Source organism: Loa loa (genome assembly GCF_000183805.2).
Source record: "Loa loa unplaced genomic scaffold supercont3.43, whole genome shotgun sequence".
In the NCBI taxonomy this organism is placed as follows: domain Eukaryota; kingdom Metazoa; phylum Nematoda; class Chromadorea; order Rhabditida; family Onchocercidae; genus Loa; species Loa loa.
The window spans coordinates 32486-54659 of NW_018108223.1; the positions used below are offsets into that span (position 1 = coordinate 32486).

At 34.4% G+C, this 22174-nt stretch overlaps 5 protein-coding genes across 6 annotated transcripts in view; 3 read left to right on the plus strand and 2 right to left on the minus strand.

The window, feature by feature from the left end:
• The window catches only part of LOAG_11813 (XRP2 protein), an 8925-nt gene extending 8029 nt beyond the window's left edge, over positions 1-896 (plus strand). Inside the window, exon 8 of the mRNA XM_020448426.1 lies at positions 667-896. Within this exon, the coding sequence (XP_020301430.1) occupies positions 667-677 (11 nt within the window). The 3' untranslated portion in view covers positions 678-896. The remainder of the gene's footprint in view (positions 1-666) is intronic.
• A 1821-nt stretch (positions 897-2717) lies between these two features.
• On the plus strand, positions 2718-6359 carry LOAG_04953. 2 transcript variants are annotated; one of them, XM_020446723.1, is made up of 9 exons: positions 2718-2961; positions 3160-3320; positions 3839-4003; positions 4211-4332; positions 4758-4830; positions 4988-5256; positions 5371-5470; positions 5690-5794; positions 5870-6359. In XM_020446723.1, exons 1-9 carry the CDS (start codon positions 2859-2861, stop codon positions 5957-5959), a joined length of 1188 nt encoding a protein of 395 aa, XP_020306627.1. In that variant the 5' UTR covers positions 2718-2858; the 3' UTR covers positions 5960-6359. The 2 variants fall into 2 exon arrangements, with proteins under 2 accessions (XP_020306627.1, XP_003140538.1); XM_003140490.2 differs by having other exon boundaries at positions 6137-6359.
• Positions 6360-7923: 1564 nt separating this feature from the next.
• On the plus strand, positions 7924-9774 carry LOAG_04954 (hypothetical protein). The gene is made up of 5 exons (XM_003140491.2): positions 7924-8071; positions 8450-8593; positions 8787-9012; positions 9112-9302; positions 9460-9774. The coding sequence occupies exons 1-5, from the start codon at positions 7951-7953 to the stop codon at positions 9612-9614; spliced, it is 837 nt and encodes a 278-aa protein (XP_003140539.1). The 5' UTR covers positions 7924-7950; the 3' UTR covers positions 9615-9774.
• Positions 9775-11273: 1499 nt separating this feature from the next.
• Positions 11274-14653, minus strand: LOAG_04955 (hypothetical protein; the record flags this gene model as incomplete). Its single annotated transcript, XM_003140492.1, has 6 exons — positions 11274-11362; positions 11458-11477; positions 12920-12979; positions 13422-13477; positions 13845-13972; positions 14584-14653. 6 exons carry the CDS (start codon positions 14651-14653, stop codon positions 11274-11276), a joined length of 423 nt encoding a protein of 140 aa, XP_003140540.1.
• Positions 14654-15821: 1168 nt separating this feature from the next.
• Positions 15822-20380, minus strand: LOAG_04956 (glucose-6-phosphate dehydrogenase; the record flags this gene model as incomplete). The annotated part of the gene is made up of 12 exons (XM_003140493.2): positions 20225-20380; positions 19898-20044; positions 19455-19590; positions 19060-19150; positions 18523-18684; positions 18156-18281; positions 17948-18041; positions 17295-17376; positions 17087-17224; positions 16587-16795; positions 16267-16436; positions 15822-15912 (listed from the first exon to the last, which is right to left on the minus strand). The coding sequence occupies exons 1-12, from the start codon at positions 20363-20365 to the stop codon at positions 15822-15824; spliced, it is 1587 nt and encodes a 528-aa protein (XP_003140541.1). The 5' UTR covers positions 20366-20380.
• Positions 20381-22174: the final 1794 nt, after the last annotated feature.

Consider the following 22174-nt stretch of genomic DNA (forward strand, 5'->3'; position numbering starts at 1 on the left):
CGATTTGCTTTTTTTCTTGTTTGTTTCGCGGATAAATTGAGACTCTTCTCTTTTTTTGGAAGGTTAACGAAATGTATTTGAATGAGAGATTCACTGACTCGAAATTTCTTCATGTCCAGAAAAGATTCTGTTGTCTCTTTTCTATTCCAGTTCAATTATGCGCAATACATAAGTAAGAAATGTGACAAGCAGTCAATTTCTCTGCATAATTTCGTCCGTTGCACAATATTTATTTTCACTTCCTTTTTTTTGCCGCAACTATTGGAGTATTCATTGGGTCACATCACAAAAATTCATTTTCTTAAAAACTTTTTCCCTTCAAATTTCGTCTGCGTGAAAAATACACTTGTAACAAGAGTACTTTTATGCAAACTTATGTTCTCTTCATGTGCGAATTTTTTCTTCGGTCTTGGAGTTGTACTTGTCAGCTATGGCCATCATCCGGATTCATATTTTTTCTGGATCTTAAATAAATATTTTGCGAAATGGTTCGCATTTTTCGAATATCCCATTGACTGGATTATAAAAAAAAGGGAAAGAAAAGAAAAAGCATAACATATACATCGGTTGACAAGCTAACTATTTTACTGTTTTCCTTAACATATTTGATTTATCAAATTCCACTCCTGCTATCTTCGTTGTCTTGATAAAGTCGAGTCATTTTAGGAATTAATTAGGAAAAATCGGCAACAGCCTAATCACGAAGAAGAGCAAGTGGAATGGTTTAGCCGCTGACGTCATAGGTTTCTCTCAAACGGAAGACTCATTTCGCCTTGGCCGAGTAGTAAGTATTTTGCAAACAGAGAAGATTCTATCACCGAGAAACATGTTGTATTGAAGCATTGCTATGAATTGGCTTGCAAATTTATTGCTCAGCAGAGAAAACTTTACATCCCTCTCGATAATGTCATTAATTCAGATATAAGTTGAATACGAAGAGAATCCTTACTCCATGTGAATACAACTTGGAATACAGCATTACATTTTCATTTAAATTCTAACAGCAGTTAACTTTGGGCGTATTATTTCACTAATATGAGTGACAATACTGCTTCTTGCACTGCTGAAAGCCAATCGACCTATTTCATTCAATGAGGAGAGAGAGAAAGAGACAGAGAGAGAGGAAAAAAGAAAGAGAAGAATAGAGGAAGATAGTAGTTATGCTGTAAAGTATGATATGAATATTCTCGTTTCTTGGCCTCGAAGTGTTTTGCGCTCACGCGCAGTCCTCCATATTGATCCTCCTGAAATTTAACATTTGAAGAATTTGCTGGAAAACATTCTTATCGCGTCCGTTTAAAGAGTTGTTCGTCAAGATTCACGGAGTATTTTATCTCTCCTCTCATGCATCATATACGTCAATTTATTCAATCTTGCATGAAAGACACATTTATTTGAATGTGGATAGCTTATTCTAAATTAATGAAATTGACTTTGTTGAAGTAAATGTCTCCATAAATCGTTACTCTTTAGATATCAATTACGCGAAAATTAGATTTGTTCTTGCATAAAATGAAAAGTGCCGAAGATTGATGCATAAATTTGATGTATAGTTTTTGGAATAAAATATTTTGAGCATTCCTTGTGACATTTAACAGCAAAGCAAACTGGCCTGGAGCAGCGAAGGAGCGTAAATAATTAAGTCGAAAATTTCGATTTACTTTTTATTTTCGTTTTTATTGCTTCACCACTTCTTTAAGGAGGTTTCATTTTCTATTCTGAAATGAAAGTCAGGGATGTAATAGCTGGTTAGAGACTGGAAATATTGTGAATTTTTATTGTTGTTAATGTGAACATTCGCCGTGATTTATTAACTTTATCGTGGCCTTATTGTTCCTCTGGTCAGTGAAATTGAAATTTGAAATTATTTGAAATGTAACTTTGTTCCTGTTTGGTTATAAACGGATGGCATGTCTGCTTGTAAAACATCAGTAAAGCAAAATTCTTATGCTTCAAACTAAGAGCAGTCTTCTACTTCGAAAAGTCATAGAAATGGAACTACAAATGGATAATTTGATAGGATGTGAAACTGACATAGATACGGAAGAGTACACGGTTTGTGATGTGGTGCGAAACGAGTGATTTTATGAAACCTGTCATTAAATTAGTAGATAGATTAAGTAGGTGGAATTCAAGAGATAAAATAGTATTGGTCCATTGGCGCCTCTTTGAATTCTCTTTAGTAATTTCACGATGTTAAAACACACTTCTGAAGTAATCTGACAGTTGTTGTCTCAGAGTAGTTGTTGTTGATGGTTGTATGACATTGTAAACAAGCTTCGCATTCTCCTACAATCTCTTCGTATTAATGTCGGAAATTCCCTAATTCTCACTGACAATAAACCCGAAAGAAAACAACTACACAAAATAGTTTTGTGGTACCAGCAAAATAGTTTGCATGATTACTCTACACTCTTATTCATCAATTGGAGGATTTTTTTGAGAATGCTGTTGTAACAAGGAAGATTTTCCTCTTCAAAATACCCACTTTTTAAAAATTGTTTTTGCACCACCAAAATAGTTACTTTATTCCTGTTGCTATATGAATAGCTGCCTGTGATCGTTTCATTGACCGCAACAATCTGCGAATGTCCAACTTGCAGAAGGGTATTGCATATTGCCGTTCGTTAACGCTAAATTAAAGATGTCTATAGTATACGTGCATTTTGTATTCGCGTATGAGAATTGTGAACTTGATAGATAAGTTATTATTATCATTCTAGATAAAGAGAAAAGGGAGAAATAAGTTGCGCTGAAGAGATGTGAAAAAGATCATGAATGAGATACAATCAGTTTCGGAAGCTGTAGGATCGATGAACAATGAAAACTTGGTGAGTTGCCTGTGTGGAGCAAATTGAATGGCGGACAATCTCAATTTCTACACAGCGGAAAAGCAGCACTTCAATGTAGTACCACCACCTCCATTAGAAATAGTTGAAAAAGAGAGACAACGTCGTTTTGGTATGTGCTTTAAAATGGGACTTTACTTCTTTACATTATAACTTTACAAAGTTTCCTAAGCTATCTTTTTATTGGATTTCAACATAGTACTCTGTCCTTTACCAAATCATAATTACAAGGAAGTTTAGTTCTGGATTCTAATAAGAAATTAAGTCTCCATCTATTGGCTCTAGATTATAATCAAGCAAACATTTGCAGAAGAAGGTTCTTCAGTTCATCACTTTGATGATTTGCCTCAGGTAACAGAAGATGCTGTGCGGGCGGCACTGCGAAATGAGGCAAGACGTCACAAATACTGGAAAGCTAGTGCTGTCACAAAAATGACAATCAACCGGATTGACAATAGTGCCTGCTTACACGTATGTTTATACTGTTCGTGTCGCTACACGCTTATTTATGCATTTAACCTAGCCTGATTTTGTGAATTATTTTAATAACGATTCATTTATAAGGGTAAGAAAATTTTGAATTATGAATTTACTACTTCAGTTCAGTAAAAGTAAAATCAGTGTTATTCCAAAGATCTTACTGCGTTGGTTCATTTTTCAATAGTGGTTAAGTACCTTCATTGCTTTGAGTATGCTGTAACGCCCCGAAGTATGCATCACAGAATATTAATACATGAAATAAGGTTTAACATTCCAAACTATGTCGTTCTTTCATCAAAATTTGGTGAACAACATTATTAAATATTCAGGAAAAATTATGATATTTTGCGTCATTGTGTTGCTGTTTTGTTTTCTTAGCTACTTTTTATTATGACTATTAATTTAGTACGAGTCGAAATTTCGCCGTTTTTGCCTTTATTGCCGAAATTTGTTCCCTTCATCTTAACGACTGTGAAAGTAAGCAGTGTTTCGCAGATAGCCGTTTTCAGTACGCCATGGAAAGCTTCACTGAAATGCGAAGTACGAGCAAAGCAGTTGAAGGTGTTACGCTTGGACAGTTTTTGCAGCAACAACAAAGTACTTCTGGCACTGCGAATATAGGTTTGAATCCATGGGACTATGCGATGGGCCCACCTGAAGATTTCGTCGAACAGGTTTATTTCCCCTCTTGCTTAGTAGCTATCCTTCCAGGTTTTTCGGTTTTTTGAAATTTTTTAGATAAACAGTAGTAGTATTTTGTTCAAACAGTAATATTTCAGGAGTATTTGTTCCAAACTAATTTAGTCCTTTCTCGGTTTGGCCCTTATTAGAATGAAATTTTTCTTTCTACATTATGAGTACAACCATAAGCATTGTTGCAGGTGAAAGTGTTGGAAATGCCAGGCACAAGCGAGCTGATGGCTTGTCATTCCTGTAATGCAGAGGGCTTGACACACTGTTTTCATTGTCGTGGCTATGGTACTGACAAATGCACCTGTTGTAGGTAATCTTGCATATTTCCTAAAATTTGTTGCAAGAAATATGGGTGACATTAAAATGACATATGTTGTAGATGCACTGCTCAAAAATACTGGAAGCTAGTCATTTTTAGATATATTCTGGAAGTAGTGCTAAGATTCATTTTCTTTTGCTGAATATTGTTAGGCAGCTTCCTACCATAAAAGAAGAAACTGCTTAGTAATATTCAGCAAAAGGACTTACTAATTCATCACAAGGCCTTACTGATATGTGATTGCATGCAAGATACGGTCACATCACTTCTAAAACCTGTAAACACTGATCATCAAAGCATACCACCAAATTTAACAGTGGATTAGGGTGTCCAGTTTTCAGACATATTGAAATTTTTTAACGATAGATTGCATACGTTATTTGTTAGTTCACCAGTTTCGTTCATCGTAATTGCAGAGGAACGGGTATGAAAGCAGGAGTTGCTCATCCAGCTATTTATACCCATCCGATGGTTGCTGCGTTTCCTCATGTTGGTTTTCAGTATTTGATTCTGCTAAAAATTAATATCAACTTCTTGCAATTTATTATTTCTTTTAAAGACCATAGATTTCGTCTTATTGTTATTGGGTGAAACAGCTGAATTGGAGTAGCAATATTACCAGTTGTAAGGACTCATGTACTTTCAGTCGGACTTGAGTCGGGGTTATCCAAGTTCAGGTACTGCCGTCGTACGGCCTCCATCAGGAGGTTTGGCATATGGCGTAGGCACACCAGTCCATTTTATGACCCGAGCTGGAGTTCCGCCGCCCGGTATAGGCCAGCACGACTTGTGTCACTTCTGTCAAGGTCGCGGCATTCGAGAATGTTCTCGTTGTAAAGGACATGGGAAGAAACCGTGCTCAGCATGCGGCGGAAGCGGCAGTATACGAACTTACATTAAGCTACGAGTGCAGTTGTAAGCTATTTTGGTGATATACTTTTCCTGTTCATAACCATTTTGCAAGCTTAAGCGGGTGACTAGATATATTCCACCAGAAGCGCGAAATCTGAGAATTTACTCAGTTTACAGTGCCGTTGAACACAGCGACTACTATAGTCCCTGCGATATACCCGAGAAAATGCTGTCAAAAGTTGGCGGGCAGGTGATTATGAGTGAATGTCAACCCTATGTATGTTTTCTGTTAAACTATATTTCTTAATATTATACTTCAGTTATACCAAATATGACCAAAAGATCGATGAAGTTCAGCAACATAAACCGTATTCACGATTTCGTATTTCGGGTCATGCGAGTAATATAAAGTATTAATGTTAAGTGGCTGAAAAACTCTACTAGTTTTTCAACATCTTCGAACTTGGTGAACTTGCAGTACGTTATACTGTTTCAGATCCTGCCTTTAAAAAAGTATCCCATACAGCAAATTAACGAAATAAGCCGGCAGATGTGTGCAGCACATTTGCAGAAGTGCATCGGTAGATGTCGCATTATAAAGGTAAATTATACAATGCATACATTATATGTAAATAAGCTGGTAGTCAAGGTTAAGCTACTGCAAAGCATCATTTAGTGTTGCAGCAGCTGCACGCCGGAGACACCGGCCTTCGAAAATGTTCAGGATGTCGCCAAGGAAAGAATGCTTAAACAGTTTATAGTTTGATTTGTTGCTACTTTAGTGATGGACATAGCTCATCAAGACGACGGCACAGATATTTCATGTTTTTTTACTGTTTCACATATTTGCCGTTACGACGACATGATATTGATGATACATTTTGTATATATAGAGTTAAACATTATATGTGATTAATTTCTTACTGTAAAGTAAAAATAACAGCAACGACATCTCTTGGAAGCGATCCCAGTGGCTAAAGTACACTATCAGCTTGGTTCGCGAGAGGGAACATTCTGGATATATGGAGTTGAACATTATTGCTACGTACCACATTACCCATCAAAATGTTCTCTGATATGAATCCTTTGCAGTGTTTTGACGATATCGACGTCCGTGTTCTAATTACCATTATTCGACATGGCTTTTCTAATAAAATGATATACGCTGAGGGACTGTTGACTCAACAAAGCATCGTAGAAACTTCTAACTAACCCTCCTTTACTTCAGAGCTGTAGAAAGACTGCTAGGTTTGAGATGCTATGTGATATATGATTACAAAGTTCATCAAAAACAAGAAACAATCATTTAGAATGACCGAATATCCAACACGTCAACAATGCAAAAAATCAATACCGACACAGTACAAATATTGTACTAGTGTAAACACATCAAAAACTAATTTAAAAGAAATTAAAGTGGTGAAAGTCTTATTATGAATCTGGCAGTTGAATCAAAATAACGCTTACCTATAAGCAGTATGGGTATCTAAATTAAGAAGGCAACAAAAGTTATCTTTCCGTAAAAAAGTAAAGAATAAAGACGAAAAAAGACTTAATGTCACAGTGTCACTTCTGTGAAGGTTCATACAGTCATCATATTTTTCATTTTCCCTTAGAAAAGAGATGCCTAAAGTGAAGTCCAGATTAGGTCAAACTACTTTAGGTCGAAACTTCGGTCAGATTTCTCAAGCATGGTGCAATTTGATGGTGGGAAATGAGCAACCAGTAGTTTTTTCTGTTATCTATTACAAGAGGTGAGGTGTAATACAAGCCCCATCCTTTCACCAATGCGAGATGTACTCCCAAATCAGAGATACTACGAGATATCAGGGAGAGGCAAGCAGGCTTAAATGGAACAACGAATAAGGTCACAGCACTGAGATATGTAAACAAGCCTTATAAATTAGCATCCGTCTCTTTTTTCTCAGGATTTTTTGAAATCAGAAAAATATTAGAAGTATGAAAAGAATCGAAAGGTGAGTATGCAGTCTTTCAATAACTTTATCAAATGAATAAGTTTATTCCTTCATGTGTCTATTCCTTCTATTCCTTCATGTGATCCCAGCGAATAAGAGATCAATATGCAGATGAGTTTGGTACCAAATACTTTTTCATTTTCGGATAAACGATACAGAATTCACAGAATACAGTCCAAGACAGCTGCTGAAACTTATTTTTCCACCCAAACATCTCATTTCTTAGACTGGTCTCTGTGTCTCTAATACAGCGAATGGAGGATTATGGAAAGAAAACTTTTTGCATTAGAGAAAAGAATGAGAAGGTGTTTCTTTCCTCAAGTGGAGTTAATTCTTTGCATAATTATTAACAACGGAACAAAGAAACTGAAAATATAGCTCCCTCCATAACCGGCAAATTTGCTCCATTCCCCGTCCCCTATCAATATTTATAGTCTACTCCCAATTTCGGGAACCAGAAACACGAAGCACTTAGCTATCAGGGATTCCTATTAAGCAAACTGAAACAGTCCCATATGTCGGTCCCAATTGATAACGGGTCACATCTAACCGACACTATAAAACATCCCAAGAGCAGGTTCATTTTCGAGTTGCAAACTTTCCGTGACTGCTGGATAGGCTTTGATGTTGTGGATTCCAAGTGTTTGTGGAGGGAACAATACTGGGACCTTTTCTCTGAGGGATGAAGATTCTGCATTTGGGCCGCTAAGTTTTCTTATAGCTAATCGATTGTTTGAAGCTGATCGTTTTTTTTTTAAAGAAATATTCAAGTACGGATGGGATGTTTAACGTTCTGCTGATTACTCATTTATTGTCGTGTGTTGCAAGAATCACAAAAGGTGGTGATGTTTTGAGACAGGATAATACAACAAACAGTGAGAGCAGTATGTCCTCACGCAGAAGTTAGTCGGTATTTCATCTCCATTTCCATTTCTTTTTGTTTACTTCTGGTTGTTGTCAGATTGTGAATTTTATGGAATGTGGAGGATCAAAAAGGAGACAGGGATTGTCAGATAGTCAGTTTCTAGACTCTGTTCAGGAAAACTATCTCTAGCTTTATGAGATTCATTGTTATGATGTGAAATATATGGTAAATGACCCAAAAATACAAAAATAGTTACAGAAATTTAAAATAAAACATCCACTAAATTTCTTTTGCCACTGCGCTGATCGATCGAATCGTTATGGTTGAAATAGACCAGTAGTTTACTTGGACTAGTGGTTTGTAAAATACATTTAGAGGGAATCGAGTAACTCTAACCTTCCCTTTTTTTCTGCAGTTATGACAACAAATATGATTTGTGAATATCCGAAGGATGCTTTCCAAGTGCTGATCAGTAGACAATGTCCCGCTACACATCCGTTCTGTGTCATCGATGTGCCATTCGATATATTGCTCAATCAGAAATATAGATGTGCCACAGGTTAGCAGCTATTTTGCATGACTAGTTATACCTTGTGTTTAAGATATAGATTCTAGCTGTTCATTGTATTAAGTAATATCAAAATTATGTATGATTCATTTATTATTGCCGTTTTGCTTATGTTCGCTTTAGCAGAGCGATGCTTGGAAGTTTGGTGTGTTAGTTACCTCTCATTAATTGATATGCATTTAAGCACCACGTCGAACAGACCTTGTGGTACATTTGATGAATTCATCACAATTGTTGGCACAAATAAACAGTGACGGTGAATTATATGGTGGTCATTCGAATTGTATGTTAACCGCCTTTTATTCACCAGACTGTGCATTTAGTATACGAATGGTGTCCTATCTGTATCAGCTGCCGCGCATGTATCCTCGACTGCGTATTGTCGCAACTGATGCAAGAGACCATAGCAAGTAATATTTTCGTCGAAAATCCAAAGTTTGCGCCATATATGAGAAGTAGACAGTTTGTTCGATTGTAGTTTTATTTAATATTTCTGTCAGCAATTCCAGATTGAATAGTCGGTATGGTATCATTGGGACACCTACCATATTACTATGGGTCGATGGCAGTGTAGTTTCCCGTATGGATGAAGCACCCTTCTCATTGAATGCGTTCAGAAATTATATAGAAAAATGGACCGACCTTGAGTTGGAATATATACCAGCAATGGAAAATGACGGTGGTTTGATTGAAAACATACGTAAGTTTTCCATGGTTTTTAATTATCGTCAAATTTCATTGAAAAGTACACACAATATAGATACAATTATTCCGCATAAGAAATATCCGTAATTATAATATTATAAACTTCCTTTGTTTTCGAAATTTTTTTTATCGCTTTTGAAACACAGTTTCAGAATTTCACAAGTCAAGTTTCGATTGGTATCTTTGTGTGTCGTGGTGTTCTTTTGTGCTAAGTACTGCTTATTTCTTCATGAATTCAAAATACGGGCTAGCTTTCTTGGGAACACTTCGGACAAATTACATTCAAGTAAATGAGGTTCAACGATAATTTATTATGCTGATAACTAACTGTATATTTTACGTGTTTTTGAATCAGCCCATGCTGTCACCATTGCATTGTTTTCAATCATTGTATTGTAGGTTAATAATGTTCAGACGATATGATTACTTCCAATGACTTTATGACAGAAATGTTTTTCAAAAATTACAATGAAACAAATGATTTCATGGAATTCGTTTTTCCACTGAAAGCTATTTTTTTCCTCTGTCGGTGAATGAGAGACGTAAGAATTTCAATTTATTAGCCTAATATTCTTTGCAAGCTTCCTTTTGTGCCAAAAAACTCGGCAACTGAATATCGTTCGATGTCACATATTATTTTGAGGACAGCTTCATCTTACTGAATACCAGTGGATAATCCAATGGGTCCCTGGAAAATGAACTGTTTGAACTCAAAAATAGTTTTTCATGGAGCGGACAATTTATTAGGGAGAGTCTTCCCTCAGTTTCAATTTCTTGGAAAAATTTCAACTCTTGTTTTTTTTTTTTCTACGATAAATTTAGAGGGATTTAAAAAAATGCTGTTACTTTTGTTGCCGGCTTTGTAGTCTGGTTGTATATGTCACTTTCCAGAGCTTTCTCTCCATTGTCTTCATTTTGGTGATACCAGCAACGAAGTCGAGAAGAGTGAAAATTCCACGGTAGGAAGTGGTTGGGGTTAACTGTATAGCGATATGGTGTTCAACCGCGGGCACTACCTGTAATTATCATGAATTACTGAAACTTACTTGATCTGAGGACATAATTTAATCGTCTTGCATATCAGTGCTGGACATATATATTTGAGAAAAATCAGAAAAATCATAGAAGTTATACTTGCATTGAACAAATAAGTGTGCTGGTACGCAATCCTTGCATACTTATATAAAGCTTTCGATATGCCCCAGTATTTTCATAAGTTTGTTGCAGTTCAGATCTATTTTAAGGTAAGGAACATAGGAACTGGCCAATACAATGATATGTAGGGCAAGCAATCACCAAGAGTTCGCTTTAGTATTTTAGATATGCGAAAGAAATACACCATGATTTCGAAACTTTCGCCCATCAGATCTTGAATAAGCAATAGGGTAAGTGAAGTCTTGCACTTTATCTATTTTAACAATATAAAGGATGATAAGTATTGGTGATACACAGTTATGCGTAACTATCCGAACAGATAGTATACATGATGGTTTGTAATTTGGAAGTACCGGATTTGCTACCATTATGGCTCATAGCTATATTTCACTAATATGAAAGCATCGCAGTGGAAAAGCAGCTGACGTGGTGGTACTAGTAAGATGATATAACTCTTAAAAAAATGAAGGCAAACCTTATTAAAGTTATCTAACAGATGTTTGCCACCATTAACGAGCAGAGAGCCACAATAAAATGGAAGTTTCAAGAACGTTCGGTAGTTCAGATTTCACCATGGTGTTTCTACAATTTTCAAGTACAGATATCGTGTTATTCATCGTTCATTATAAAGCAGAAGTGATCTTGGAGCATTCGTCGTCGTCATCGTAATAACCTGCAAATGGAAAGTTAACGACTTGTAGCAGTTTCCTTTTTTTTTTCCTATTAATGATTTCTTCACTTAGTATTCCAGCCATGTATACATATATATGCACTACAGGTTATTGGGATAGAGAGTTTGAGTAGTATTTTTTTACGATTCGGTACCATCACAACCGAATTCTTTTGGTCGTGATGATACCGAATCGTACAAATACCATGAGGGTAGGACAAAATGAAAATCTAGCATAATTCAGCATCAAATAATTATATTTATGTTTGAATGCTTGATTTTCGTATATCGCTGTAGTGTTAAGGATAGTTCAAACAGTATTTACTTTCAGAAGTTGTTACGCACCTTAAACTTACTTTTAAATCAAATATTTCGTTAAAGGTTCGTAGTTTCGAATACTAATCGGGTTAAATTTGAATTTTGCAGCAGTATTTTAACGAAGATCATCAGATGAATTCGACTACGACAGGCTGAAAGTCCTCGAGAATACCACGATGGTCCCGACTAATAAATTATTAACAAAAATCCTTTCTTTGAAATTGTACCGTCAATTTCGTAAAAATATATTACACTAATTCACCATAACAGGTAATTTGAATTCTAGTACGTTGCTTTCTCAGCAAAAAATAACCTTCCTTCAACGAAATTTACTTAGTATTCTCACCTTTATTGGAATATGCTTTAAAATGTTTGAAAATGCGGCAACGAAGATTTGCAATTTAATTTAAAATGAAAAATCTGAAAATAACCGAACATATGCTCTCGTAGGATGCTATTAAATGATAAAATAGAACAATAACTTGAAAGAATCAAAATTAATGTTGGTAAAATTCTTTCATCCGATGAATCTACGAAGGTGAGTAAAACTCAAGTCATCCAAATTTATATTAAGAAAGACAATAATACCTCAAAACTAAACTAATAACAGAAAAACAAAAGTTGTAAAACAGCGTAATTTTATAAAAACTTTTAATCCCAAACCAGTAAAACAGCTATAACTTCACTCGTTGTTTTACAACTTTTGCTTTCCTTCGACTGGAAATATGATAGTATGAGAGTAAAGCATCATATGATAATTTATTACAAGAATCTACTTTTTTTCACAATAGTTTCACTCACACCTTGCATTGTAAGGGATTTAATTTATAACTGAACTAAACGATTTCAACCATTAATTACAGTTTCGTTTTATGCTTCTTTTCTATAGTCACTTTTTTATATGTTTCCATTTAAAAGAAAAAAAAAGATATATGACAAAAAAAAAACTTAGAATGGAAACATATAAAAAACCTTATATGTTACCATTTTCAGATTTCAGTTAAAATCAAGCATTATAAAATTTACAAGTCTTTTAAAATGAAACACATCATCTTTTAGGCATGTCATCTAAAAGTTTTCCATTCAAATTAATATTACCACAGCAAACAATGACCGAATATTCTGAGCTACAAGTGTTTTTTATCGGGAAACGGTTAATTCAAAACCAAATAATTTCATGAATGTAAGATAGGTTACCTTTAACCTTTAGGGAAAGCAAAAAACTGGCTACAGATAAATTAGAAGTGATAGAAAATAGTTAAAGAATACGGCGATAATGCATCATTTTTTCCCTCAAGAATATGAATAATGATAATTATTTTAAAGATGACAGGAAAAAGGGCCGCAGTTATGCTGCTGAGGACTAAATGAAACTTGTTCAAAATCTGACTAAACTTCAAAATTGTTTTTAGAATGAGATTTTCAGTGAAACTGATCATGATGATAAATGTTAGTGATAATAAAATGACCTAAATGACTGCAATGATTGATGCTTGAATGACGAGTAATGGAATCTATCGCGAAGATGTCTGAAAATAAATTATTTCGATTTCACAGAATAGGGAAAAGCAATACCGGAAGGATTTCATTTCATTTTTAGCTGTGTAACTCGAATAACTAAAGAAGAATTTGAAATGAAAAAGAAAAGACTAATATCATTATTAAGCATCAGATGAATTTCTATTATCTTTTCACATGCATGAATACAATTATTGTATTGAAGTAGCCGGCTCAAATAAAAGTGGTTGAATAGAATAATTTCATATATTCTTCCTCACGACAGTAATTAAAGTCTGAGTTTGTTACTTAAGTTGTACCGTCTCATTAAATTATCATTTCCTAGAATTCTAGTTCTAAGCCTTATTTCATTAGGCATTTTCAGTAGGGTTGTGGAGCAGAAAACTATTTACTAAAAAATTCCATCTTTCCTCATTTATAATCGGCATTCACTGACAACTGGGGCAAACGAACATCGCCAAAATTATTTCGAGGATGGCAACCAGATGATTTGTATTTGCTTTATTTTCCTGAAATTATACTAAAACAAAAAAAAAAGAAAAATTAAGACCTGGAAAGGTTTGCTTCATTTGAAGATTTTTATTCCGAAATTGAACAACAAGTACTTTTGGATAAAGGACCACGACTGATCAATAAATCAGATAAAACATATCGTCAAGTGTTTCTGCAAAATTTTGTTTTTAAAATTTCCACTTGCTTATTAATCCTTCATTTTTAAAATTTCATTTATATTTCAATTTGTTTTTGGTCAAACAATGCTGATTTCATGTGCTTAATTTTTAATGATGGATTTCCAGAAAGGATTACTGACTGATTCTGTTCCTTATTGGTAATTCTGCTTTACAGTAATTAAAACTAAAGAAAAAGTAGCTTTACTAGGGAGTCCTTTGAAAAGAGGAATCCCATGTCACTAGGATCCTGATAAGTCGGTGGTTGATCAGTGTCGATCGAATACTCACCAAGGACTATTGAATATAGTTCTGATATAGGTAAGGCACGACAAGCTTAAGGATGAAACAAAATCAATATATTCCATCCTATCCTTAGATTTTAATCAATAATCAGGAATGAATTTAAAGTGCTCAGATTTTCGGAAAGGAAAAATCGCGAATAATTTTAGAATGGTTAGCGGGGTATGTAGTTCAGATATCATCGCCGAAATTGCCAGGGAACTGAAGCAAATCTATAAAAGACAAAGTGAATTAATAAATTTGATTGATAGATGTAGTATTGTAGAGTGTCCTATATTTGCTAAAGAAGGGTAGACGGAAATCTTGATTTTTCCATGTCAAGTTTATTCGCAGTATCATTTCATGTTATAACTGTGGGACATATCCCATCGTTACGGAATTTTCAATATCAACTGGTGTTTTCCTGAACCTTTTCAATTCAGAAATAACTTTTTTCAGGTGAAAATGAAGAATGATAGCACGAAATTTAGCCTCTTATTCACTTTTTACTACAGCTATTAGACTGATAGTTTAAAAAAGGAGTTCAACAGTCAGGAATCGTATCTCTTTTTATGAGTCATGGATAAAAAGATCGAGGTCTGTGTATATTAACTGACAAATAATCAAATAACTCTTTTGGCTCTTACGATTGTGGCATCAAGAACTTTCTTCGGTTGGAACAAGCCACGCAAGGTGCTTCATCACGATCATCACGTGCATCTGTATCAATTCCATTCAAATAATTGCTCGGACGGTCTAGGCAGTTTGTCTGATTAGGCTTTAAACAATAAAGGCATGCACACGTAACGGAATAGCAACTTTATGTCAAATAAAACTAATAAAAAAAGTAGGTTCTAACAATAAACCACTATATAACCGTGTCGTAAGTCTCTCAACAATTTTAGAAAAACAAAGAATTTTTAGTGCCCTGAAATTACCATGATAGGTCAGTGAAATGAGAAATAAACTCGCACACTACCATACTTTCACAAAGACTTGGTGGTAGCAAGAAAAAGCGATGCTCAATTTCGAGTAATGAAAGATTATATTTTATTTTCCATAATTAAAAATCAACATTAAAATAGCAAGACAACTTAATTTCTAACATATCAAAAATTTCAACATTTGCACATTACTACAATAAGAAAATAGGAAGTGATATTAAATTGCCCGAACTAGAGAAAAAAAAAACTACTGTCAGTTGCTGTATTTAATAATATTGCGAAAAGAAAAAAAATACAGCATAAAAAGTCCATTTCGATTGACTAAGCAATGGAAGAATGACGACTATCGACAAATCTTCATTCAAAAATACTTCGTATAACACCAAAACTCCATTTCATTTGATTAGGCAATGGAAGAATGGTACTGTCGAAATATAAATTTTTGAAAAGAATACTTTTCTTTCTCAATGAGAATAAAAGATTATTTTTCTTGATTACATTGATCGTTCCGAAAGAAGTAAAATATTACATGGAAAAACCAACGAATTCAGTGGAATTCTTTTTACTGAAGACCGAAAATGCATTTCTGCCAAACACTAGCTTTTTAAAAACATGGTGACCAAACCAAAATATTAGGACCAAACAACCAAATAAACAATATTAGGATCCTCAAATGTATCTGGTTTTTCACAAATACATACAGTTATCAGATAAAAGAGAAGTAATTCGCAAAACAAGCAGTTACCTGCATACTTTCACTAAGAAACTAAAAAATACCAAGTTGTTTCTTGGATAATGGTAACGGTATCCAAAATTTAATTTCTTCACAAATAACAAGGCTCATACGGATCCTGTAATGTTGGATGCATCAAAAATCAAAGCAAACGCAATGTCGCCTTATGAAAATATCCACAAATTGCTACATCATTTCTAGCGACACTGTATATATAATTACTTCTTCAACGTTCAATGTTTGGAACCCATTTGTAAGTGCCTGAGAACACGAAGCCATGCTTTATCATCATTTCATCTGCCTCTGTTGGTCCACGACTGAAATTTAAACATTTTAAATAAAATTGCAAGATCAGCGTAATGAAGAAACACTTCATGAAATAAAAATTTTCCAGTTTTTTGAATGTTATTTTTACTGATACTACGAAAATGCATGTCAAGAGTATAAAGAGTACAGAGTACAGAGTACTCTGTACAAAGAGAGAGTTAAGAGTACAGAGTACAAGAAGACAGAAGAGTATATAAAAGAAGTATGTCTTGAACAAAACCTAGCTCAGCTTATGAAGCATGAAGTGAGCTCGAAGTGGACAAGTACACTGGAGAAGATAAAACTTCGACTAATCTGTGAAGTAATTGTTCATCAAGGCTTACGAAGTGATTAAAAAAATCTACCTCCCAAAAACGTATTTTGCAGGTTCCGTCCTTTCGTTTTCAATCTGTTTTAACAAAGGCGTAAATATTCGCCATGACTGTTCCAATTCATCAGTCCGAACAAAATCTATCTGAGAACCCATGATTACCTCCAGAAAAAGTCGTTCATAGGCATCAGGAAGACGAACATCCTGAAAACAAAGACTAAACCAATATTCCAATAGTGTTCATATCAGATCATTTCGTCTTTTCCAGTATATCTGTTACACATATAATATGAGGGCTAAAATCAAAGATAACAAAACAAGATATAAAATAAATGGAAAAAAGGAAGTAGTTACTTTGTATCGATATCCGTAGGTAAGATCAAGTTCAGTTTCTTCAACTGAAAAACCCATGCCAGGCTTCTTTGACATTAATTTGATATAGACTGCCTCATTTGGTTGCACTCTTATAACCAATTCTGTTCTTTTCAGTTGCCCTTCGGGGTAAATATTCCCCGAAACTTCCTTAAATTGTATTCGTACCTCTGCTTTACTTTCATTGAGCGCTGGAAACTAGTTAAAATTTCAAGAAATAAAATTCAATTATCACGACTTACACAACTTTCACCATTTTGGTTGTGGTTCTTCTGAACTCTTACCTTTCTTCATCGATAAAAACTTTCAACATTTTGAGACGTATGTCAACAGCAAATTGATATATGACGTGAAAATTAGCACCTCGAGCTACAGCACTCTTCAAGATTCGGAGTCGACAACGCTGACAGGAACATAGCTGTCACAAACAGTAAATTCATCGCTTTCACCTAAATCTTATCAATGACCGAAAAGATCTTAACCTTTTCCACACCTCAGAATGAAAGGAACACCATCCCAACGTTCATTATTTACTTTTAAGACTGCCAATGCATACGTTGGTGTCACTGAATCCTGAGGGACATCTTTATCATCGCGATAGCCATAACATGCTTCGCCATCTGCAAGTATAAAATACTTATTTTATGCTCACATTGAAAAAGATGTTCTCTAATTAAATGAAGCAATTACTTGTTGCTTTTGGATCACCAACGTATTGCCCAAGAACCACATCTTCCATTTTTACGGGCTTGATACACTTCATAACTTTGACCTAAAAGAATGTCAGAAGTCTGATAAAACCTAATGACAGTTCTAAATATGTAAAAAAAAGAAAACTTACAAAAATAAATCTGCAAAATAATATAGAGTAATCTCAAAAAACTTTCAGTACTTCTCGAGGAAAAAGGTGTCGTTTTTACATCACCTTTTTGTCTTCGTTCATTTAATCGAAAAGATGTCCCATAATCGGAATGGATTCTGTTAAGGTGTTTTATTATTTTGCTTTAAACGCATACAACAGAGTAATTAAGAAAAATGCTGGAAAGCATGACGACCTAATCTTACTGCATGGCCATCAGATTTCAGCAACATTCCTTTCACACTGTCATTCACAATATATCTCCACAAGATCTAATGAAAAGAAGGTAGCATCGCGCCTCCACAGGATTCTGAGCAACGTGATTGCACAATTCAGCGCATCTCACAAATTCTACCTTTTAGAAACACAGGGTTGAATTACACCAACAACTACAATACAATATTCAACTATTGTAGCTGAATGTCTGAAAACTGAGATCATCCAGATAAAGCACAGTAACAACAAGAGCATGCAAAAACATTACTTTTTCATCACGAATATCCTCAGCATCCAGACTGGCAGGTTTCTCCATAGCAACCAGTGTCAGAATTTGCATAAGATGATTTTGCATTACATCACTGAAACAACAAGCAAGCAATTGTAAAATCTTATATTTCTAAAAAGATAATAAATCTAATAAAACACAGACGAAATGCTCTTATACGCACATTTGATTTCAATTAAAAACTCACCGTATGATACCATTTGTGTCAAAATATCCTGCACGGCCTTGCGTTCCAAAATTTTCTTTGAATGAGATCACAACAGCGGCTATATTGTCACGATTCCACGAAGGATTAAAGATCCTATTCCCAAACCTAAAGTTCAATTAGTCTTAGTGGTGACAATAACCAACCAAATGAAGATGGTATGGGATTTCAAATAATGGATTTCATACGTGGTCGAATTCGATATCTCTGATTTCACAAAACATGGTAAAAACGTGAACACAACACGTCTTTCACATCCAACAGAAGTTTATCTCTCTCAATTCCTTTATATGTACTGCTATATCATGCCGACAGTAAAAAAAATAGGAGAAAACGCTTGATAATTAACCTAAGAATCATAAGATTTTGAACCATTTCTTTGCCCAGATAATGATCTATACGATAGATTTGGTCTTCCCGGAATAAACGTTCGAGATGCGAAGATAATTTTGCGGAAGATTCTGAATCGAAACCAAAAGGTTTTTCAATAATGATACGTGTCCAAGAACGACTGAAAAAAGTCATTAAGGACCTCTGAACAAAAAAAATAATAAAAAACTGACTGCAAATATTAAAATAGGGAGTCATACAAAGAATAAAATAAAAGAAACAATATGTCATTTAGTTTATTCCAGAAGAAAGTTGAGTTTTAGAGATACCTTGGAATCAGATAAGCTCTAAATCGAAATAGGAGAGAAGCAACATATTATTTCCATTTCCCTAAGTATTTCAGAAGACGAAGTCATAAAAAAGAACAGTTTTTTTTTCGAAAAAATACAAATAATGTTACTATCGGTCAAGACAAGACAGAAGTGGGAAATCACGTCTGCAAAATCAGGTTGGATTTAATTTTGAAGTATGAACCAAAAAACATATAGCAACTCACCCATCGTCCACACAGTTCTCACTTATCTGAAGTGTGACATCTTCAAAAACTTCAGGAGGCAAGGCGAGATAATACAATCTGTTTACTGGTGCTGCAATTTATACTTCATAAAAAAAAAAACCAAATTACGAGTGAAATGGATTTGGAACTTTGAACTTCTGTCGACTATAATAGAAATGAAGAAGTAAATTCTGTGTTTCGCACTACTAACCATAAAACATAACACTATAATATGTAAATTAATTGGATTAGTAAAACAATCAGACGATGGATGCGCAATGAAACTAGTAAATTATGTAATTTATACGGTTAAGGAATTTCATCCCATGAAACATGTCTCACAAAGAAGTTAGTGAAAAATAAAAAAAAAAAAGATAGGAAAAATAAAAACTAACTTCCATCACAAGACTGTTGGATTCCTTTGATGAAATTCTGTAGTTCAATAAAACCACAAGACTCATCATATTTACCACGAATGTATGAACAACGCGATATAAATTTATCAAACTTTGTTTCTTCACCAGAATGAAGCTGGAAACTATTTCGTTGGACAGTTACACGTGGCAAAATGAATGTCGGAAATTAAGACTGAGTCTCAACTAATCGATATCTTATAATGAAGGATGACCCAACAGTTTTATTATCCACACATTGTTTCACACACACAGCAAACACTACAACTTATTAGGCATCATGGAAAAAAATCATGCAACATTTGTATTAATCACATAAATGTTGATCTACCTTTAACAGAAAATTAATTTAAAGATAAAACGTCTCTGTAATGCTAGGAGTAACAAAAACTATGAAGAGCAAATGAAATTCATGACAAAGCAACCTTGCATCTTTCAATAAATTTTGCCTTCAGCGAAGCCATCGTCAAATTAGATCGTGCATAACCGATGATGGAAATATTATTTGGCAATAACGAATCACGGTAAAGCCACCAAAGCGTCGGATATATTTTCTTCCTGGCCAAATCACCCTAAAAACAAACGTATGAAAATTAATGTAAAGAGCGTAAGCATAACGAAAACTTATTGGCCCTTGAAATATTAAAGTGTAAAATAAGTCCCCTGACACCACAAGTTATATATCAAATGGTTGTCAACAACTTAACTGACTTGTATTCTGTATCAAATAGATCAGTTTAAACATAACTTACCGACGCACCGAAAACAACGAAAACATATGGATCGGTGTTGACACTACCCATAGATTCTTTCAGAAAATTAACGAGCTCCATGCTCAAAGGAGCAGATAAAGAATCAGCTCGATTTGGTATCGGAGAATGTTCGTGTGACATTTTGTGATCCTACAATAGAAGCTTTTACGACGAAGATTAGTTGAAAATGGAAAATGACGAATACTGTAATGATGCGAACATATATATATGGTCGAATATAAACACATATAGACGTTAAAGATAACGAAATAAATATATCCAAACAAATGTAGAGCTTTCTTCACTATGCTATGATAGGACATGCAAGTATCATTTTCACTACAGTATGCCGATAAGTGTTCGGGAATGAGAGAATAGTATCAGTTCATTTCACATATACAGTTCTTAACTCATGAATTTTGTTGTCCATTAACATTGAGTTCATACTTCTGCTACATTCCGCTTTGTTCGAAACATTATTTAAGTAAAAAAATAATGTGAACAACGTCTTGCCATAGGTTCCGATATATTGCAGTCGTTCATGAGGCACATGCACTGTACGCCAATATTTTCGGGATTCTGATCAAGAACTACAAGTCCGTCAGGTGGTTTTCAACCAGGAAAATAGGATGCAAATTTATCAGAAGCAGATTAAAGAAAAGAAAAAGGGAAAACACCGCTACGGTAGCCTTATTTGCTTGATTTACGAAAAAATTCAAGCCATGTTCCATTCCACAGCTTGTTGTTTGAATCACAAAGCTGAAAAACATAACAACCATAACATAACAAAGATAACATAAACATAACATAAACATAAAGATAACATAAACATAACATAACATAACCGGTGAAGTCTATCCTTCGTGAATGTTATAAGATATTAATCTAATTATGATGCCTAAACAAATAAAAATAACATCCAGTAAATAAAAGAAAGCTTTCAAAAACTGGCAGAATTAACGATGAGAATCATTAATTTTTGTAAATTCGGAAATAGAGACACGATATAGTGTGCAATAAACAAACCAGTTTTTTCGCCAGTGTGTTTCTCATTTTGTATGGCGCATCTTGAACGATACGGCAAAATTAAAATATATTCCCAAGTTTTTGTAAAATTGTAAATGTTTCACTGAATCCCGACAGGTACCGAGCAAGTATCTGACATATGCGGTCATCCTATCGCGTCGCTCTTATCGAAAGCAAATGACAGAAAATCGACGGAAAAAAAATTCCTTGGGATAATAGCTGGCTAAATAATCTCATCTGACAAGTACAATGAAGCAAAGAGAAACTGAACAACGAAGCGATAACAATTATTTAAACATAATGAATAAGAAATATATATTCGGTAAATCCACTACCACTTTCAGATGTCTGCTTTAAAACTATCAACGACAACAGAATTCTCGACCTTCCGACTGCCTTCCTTTTTCTCGACTCTTCATCCTTTACTCAGTGCTAGAATAACAATAACCATATCACTGGAAACTAACAAAAGTCAGTAATCAGTACGGTCCATACCATTTTTCGTCTCAAATTACGATCCATTTCTCAGCAGTGCTGAAGATGAGTTACGCTTCTGATAGTATATGTTTAAAGAATTTTTGAACCATCTCAGACAAACTTGCATGAACATTCTAATATAAAGAATGACAGTCGACGATTGCGGAAGCCAAAAGTAGCACACCCACAGTGCTGGTACAACCGATTAATTACCACCATTAAAAGAAAATGGCGTCGTTTAATCGATAATTTCAAACACTCAAATTTTATGAGTCGAATCAAGGTCAACATTCCATCATCGCAACACAAAATAGAAAGCAAATTATCATACATATTAATAATTAATAATAATATAATTGATAATAATAATAATAATAATAATAATAATAATAATAATAATAATAATAATAATAATAATAATAATAATAATAACAATAATAATAATAA

Bases quoted from the DNA above. Each gene is read 5' to 3' on its own strand.
- LOAG_04953 (XM_003140490.2), top strand. From the start codon at position 2,859: ATGGCGGACAATCTCAATTTCTACACAGCGGAAAAGCAGCACTTCAAT. The intron at 3,321-3,838 runs GTATGTTTATAC...AGCCGTTTTCAG, and splicing joins ACAATAGTGCCTGCTTACAC to TACGCCATGGAAAGCTTCAC. The intron at 4,004-4,210 runs GTTTATTTCCCC...GCATTGTTGCAG, and splicing joins CTGAAGATTTCGTCGAACAG to GTGAAAGTGTTGGAAATGCC.
- LOAG_04954 (XM_003140491.2), top strand. From the start codon at position 7,951: ATGTTTAACGTTCTGCTGATTACTCATTTATTGTCGTGTGTTGCAAGA. The intron at 9,013-9,111 runs GTAATATTTTCG...CAGCAATTCCAG, and splicing joins GATGCAAGAGACCATAGCAA to ATTGAATAGTCGGTATGGTA. The intron at 9,303-9,459 runs GTAAGTTTTCCA...ACACAGTTTCAG, and splicing joins TGGTTTGATTGAAAACATAC to AATTTCACAAGTCAAGTTTC.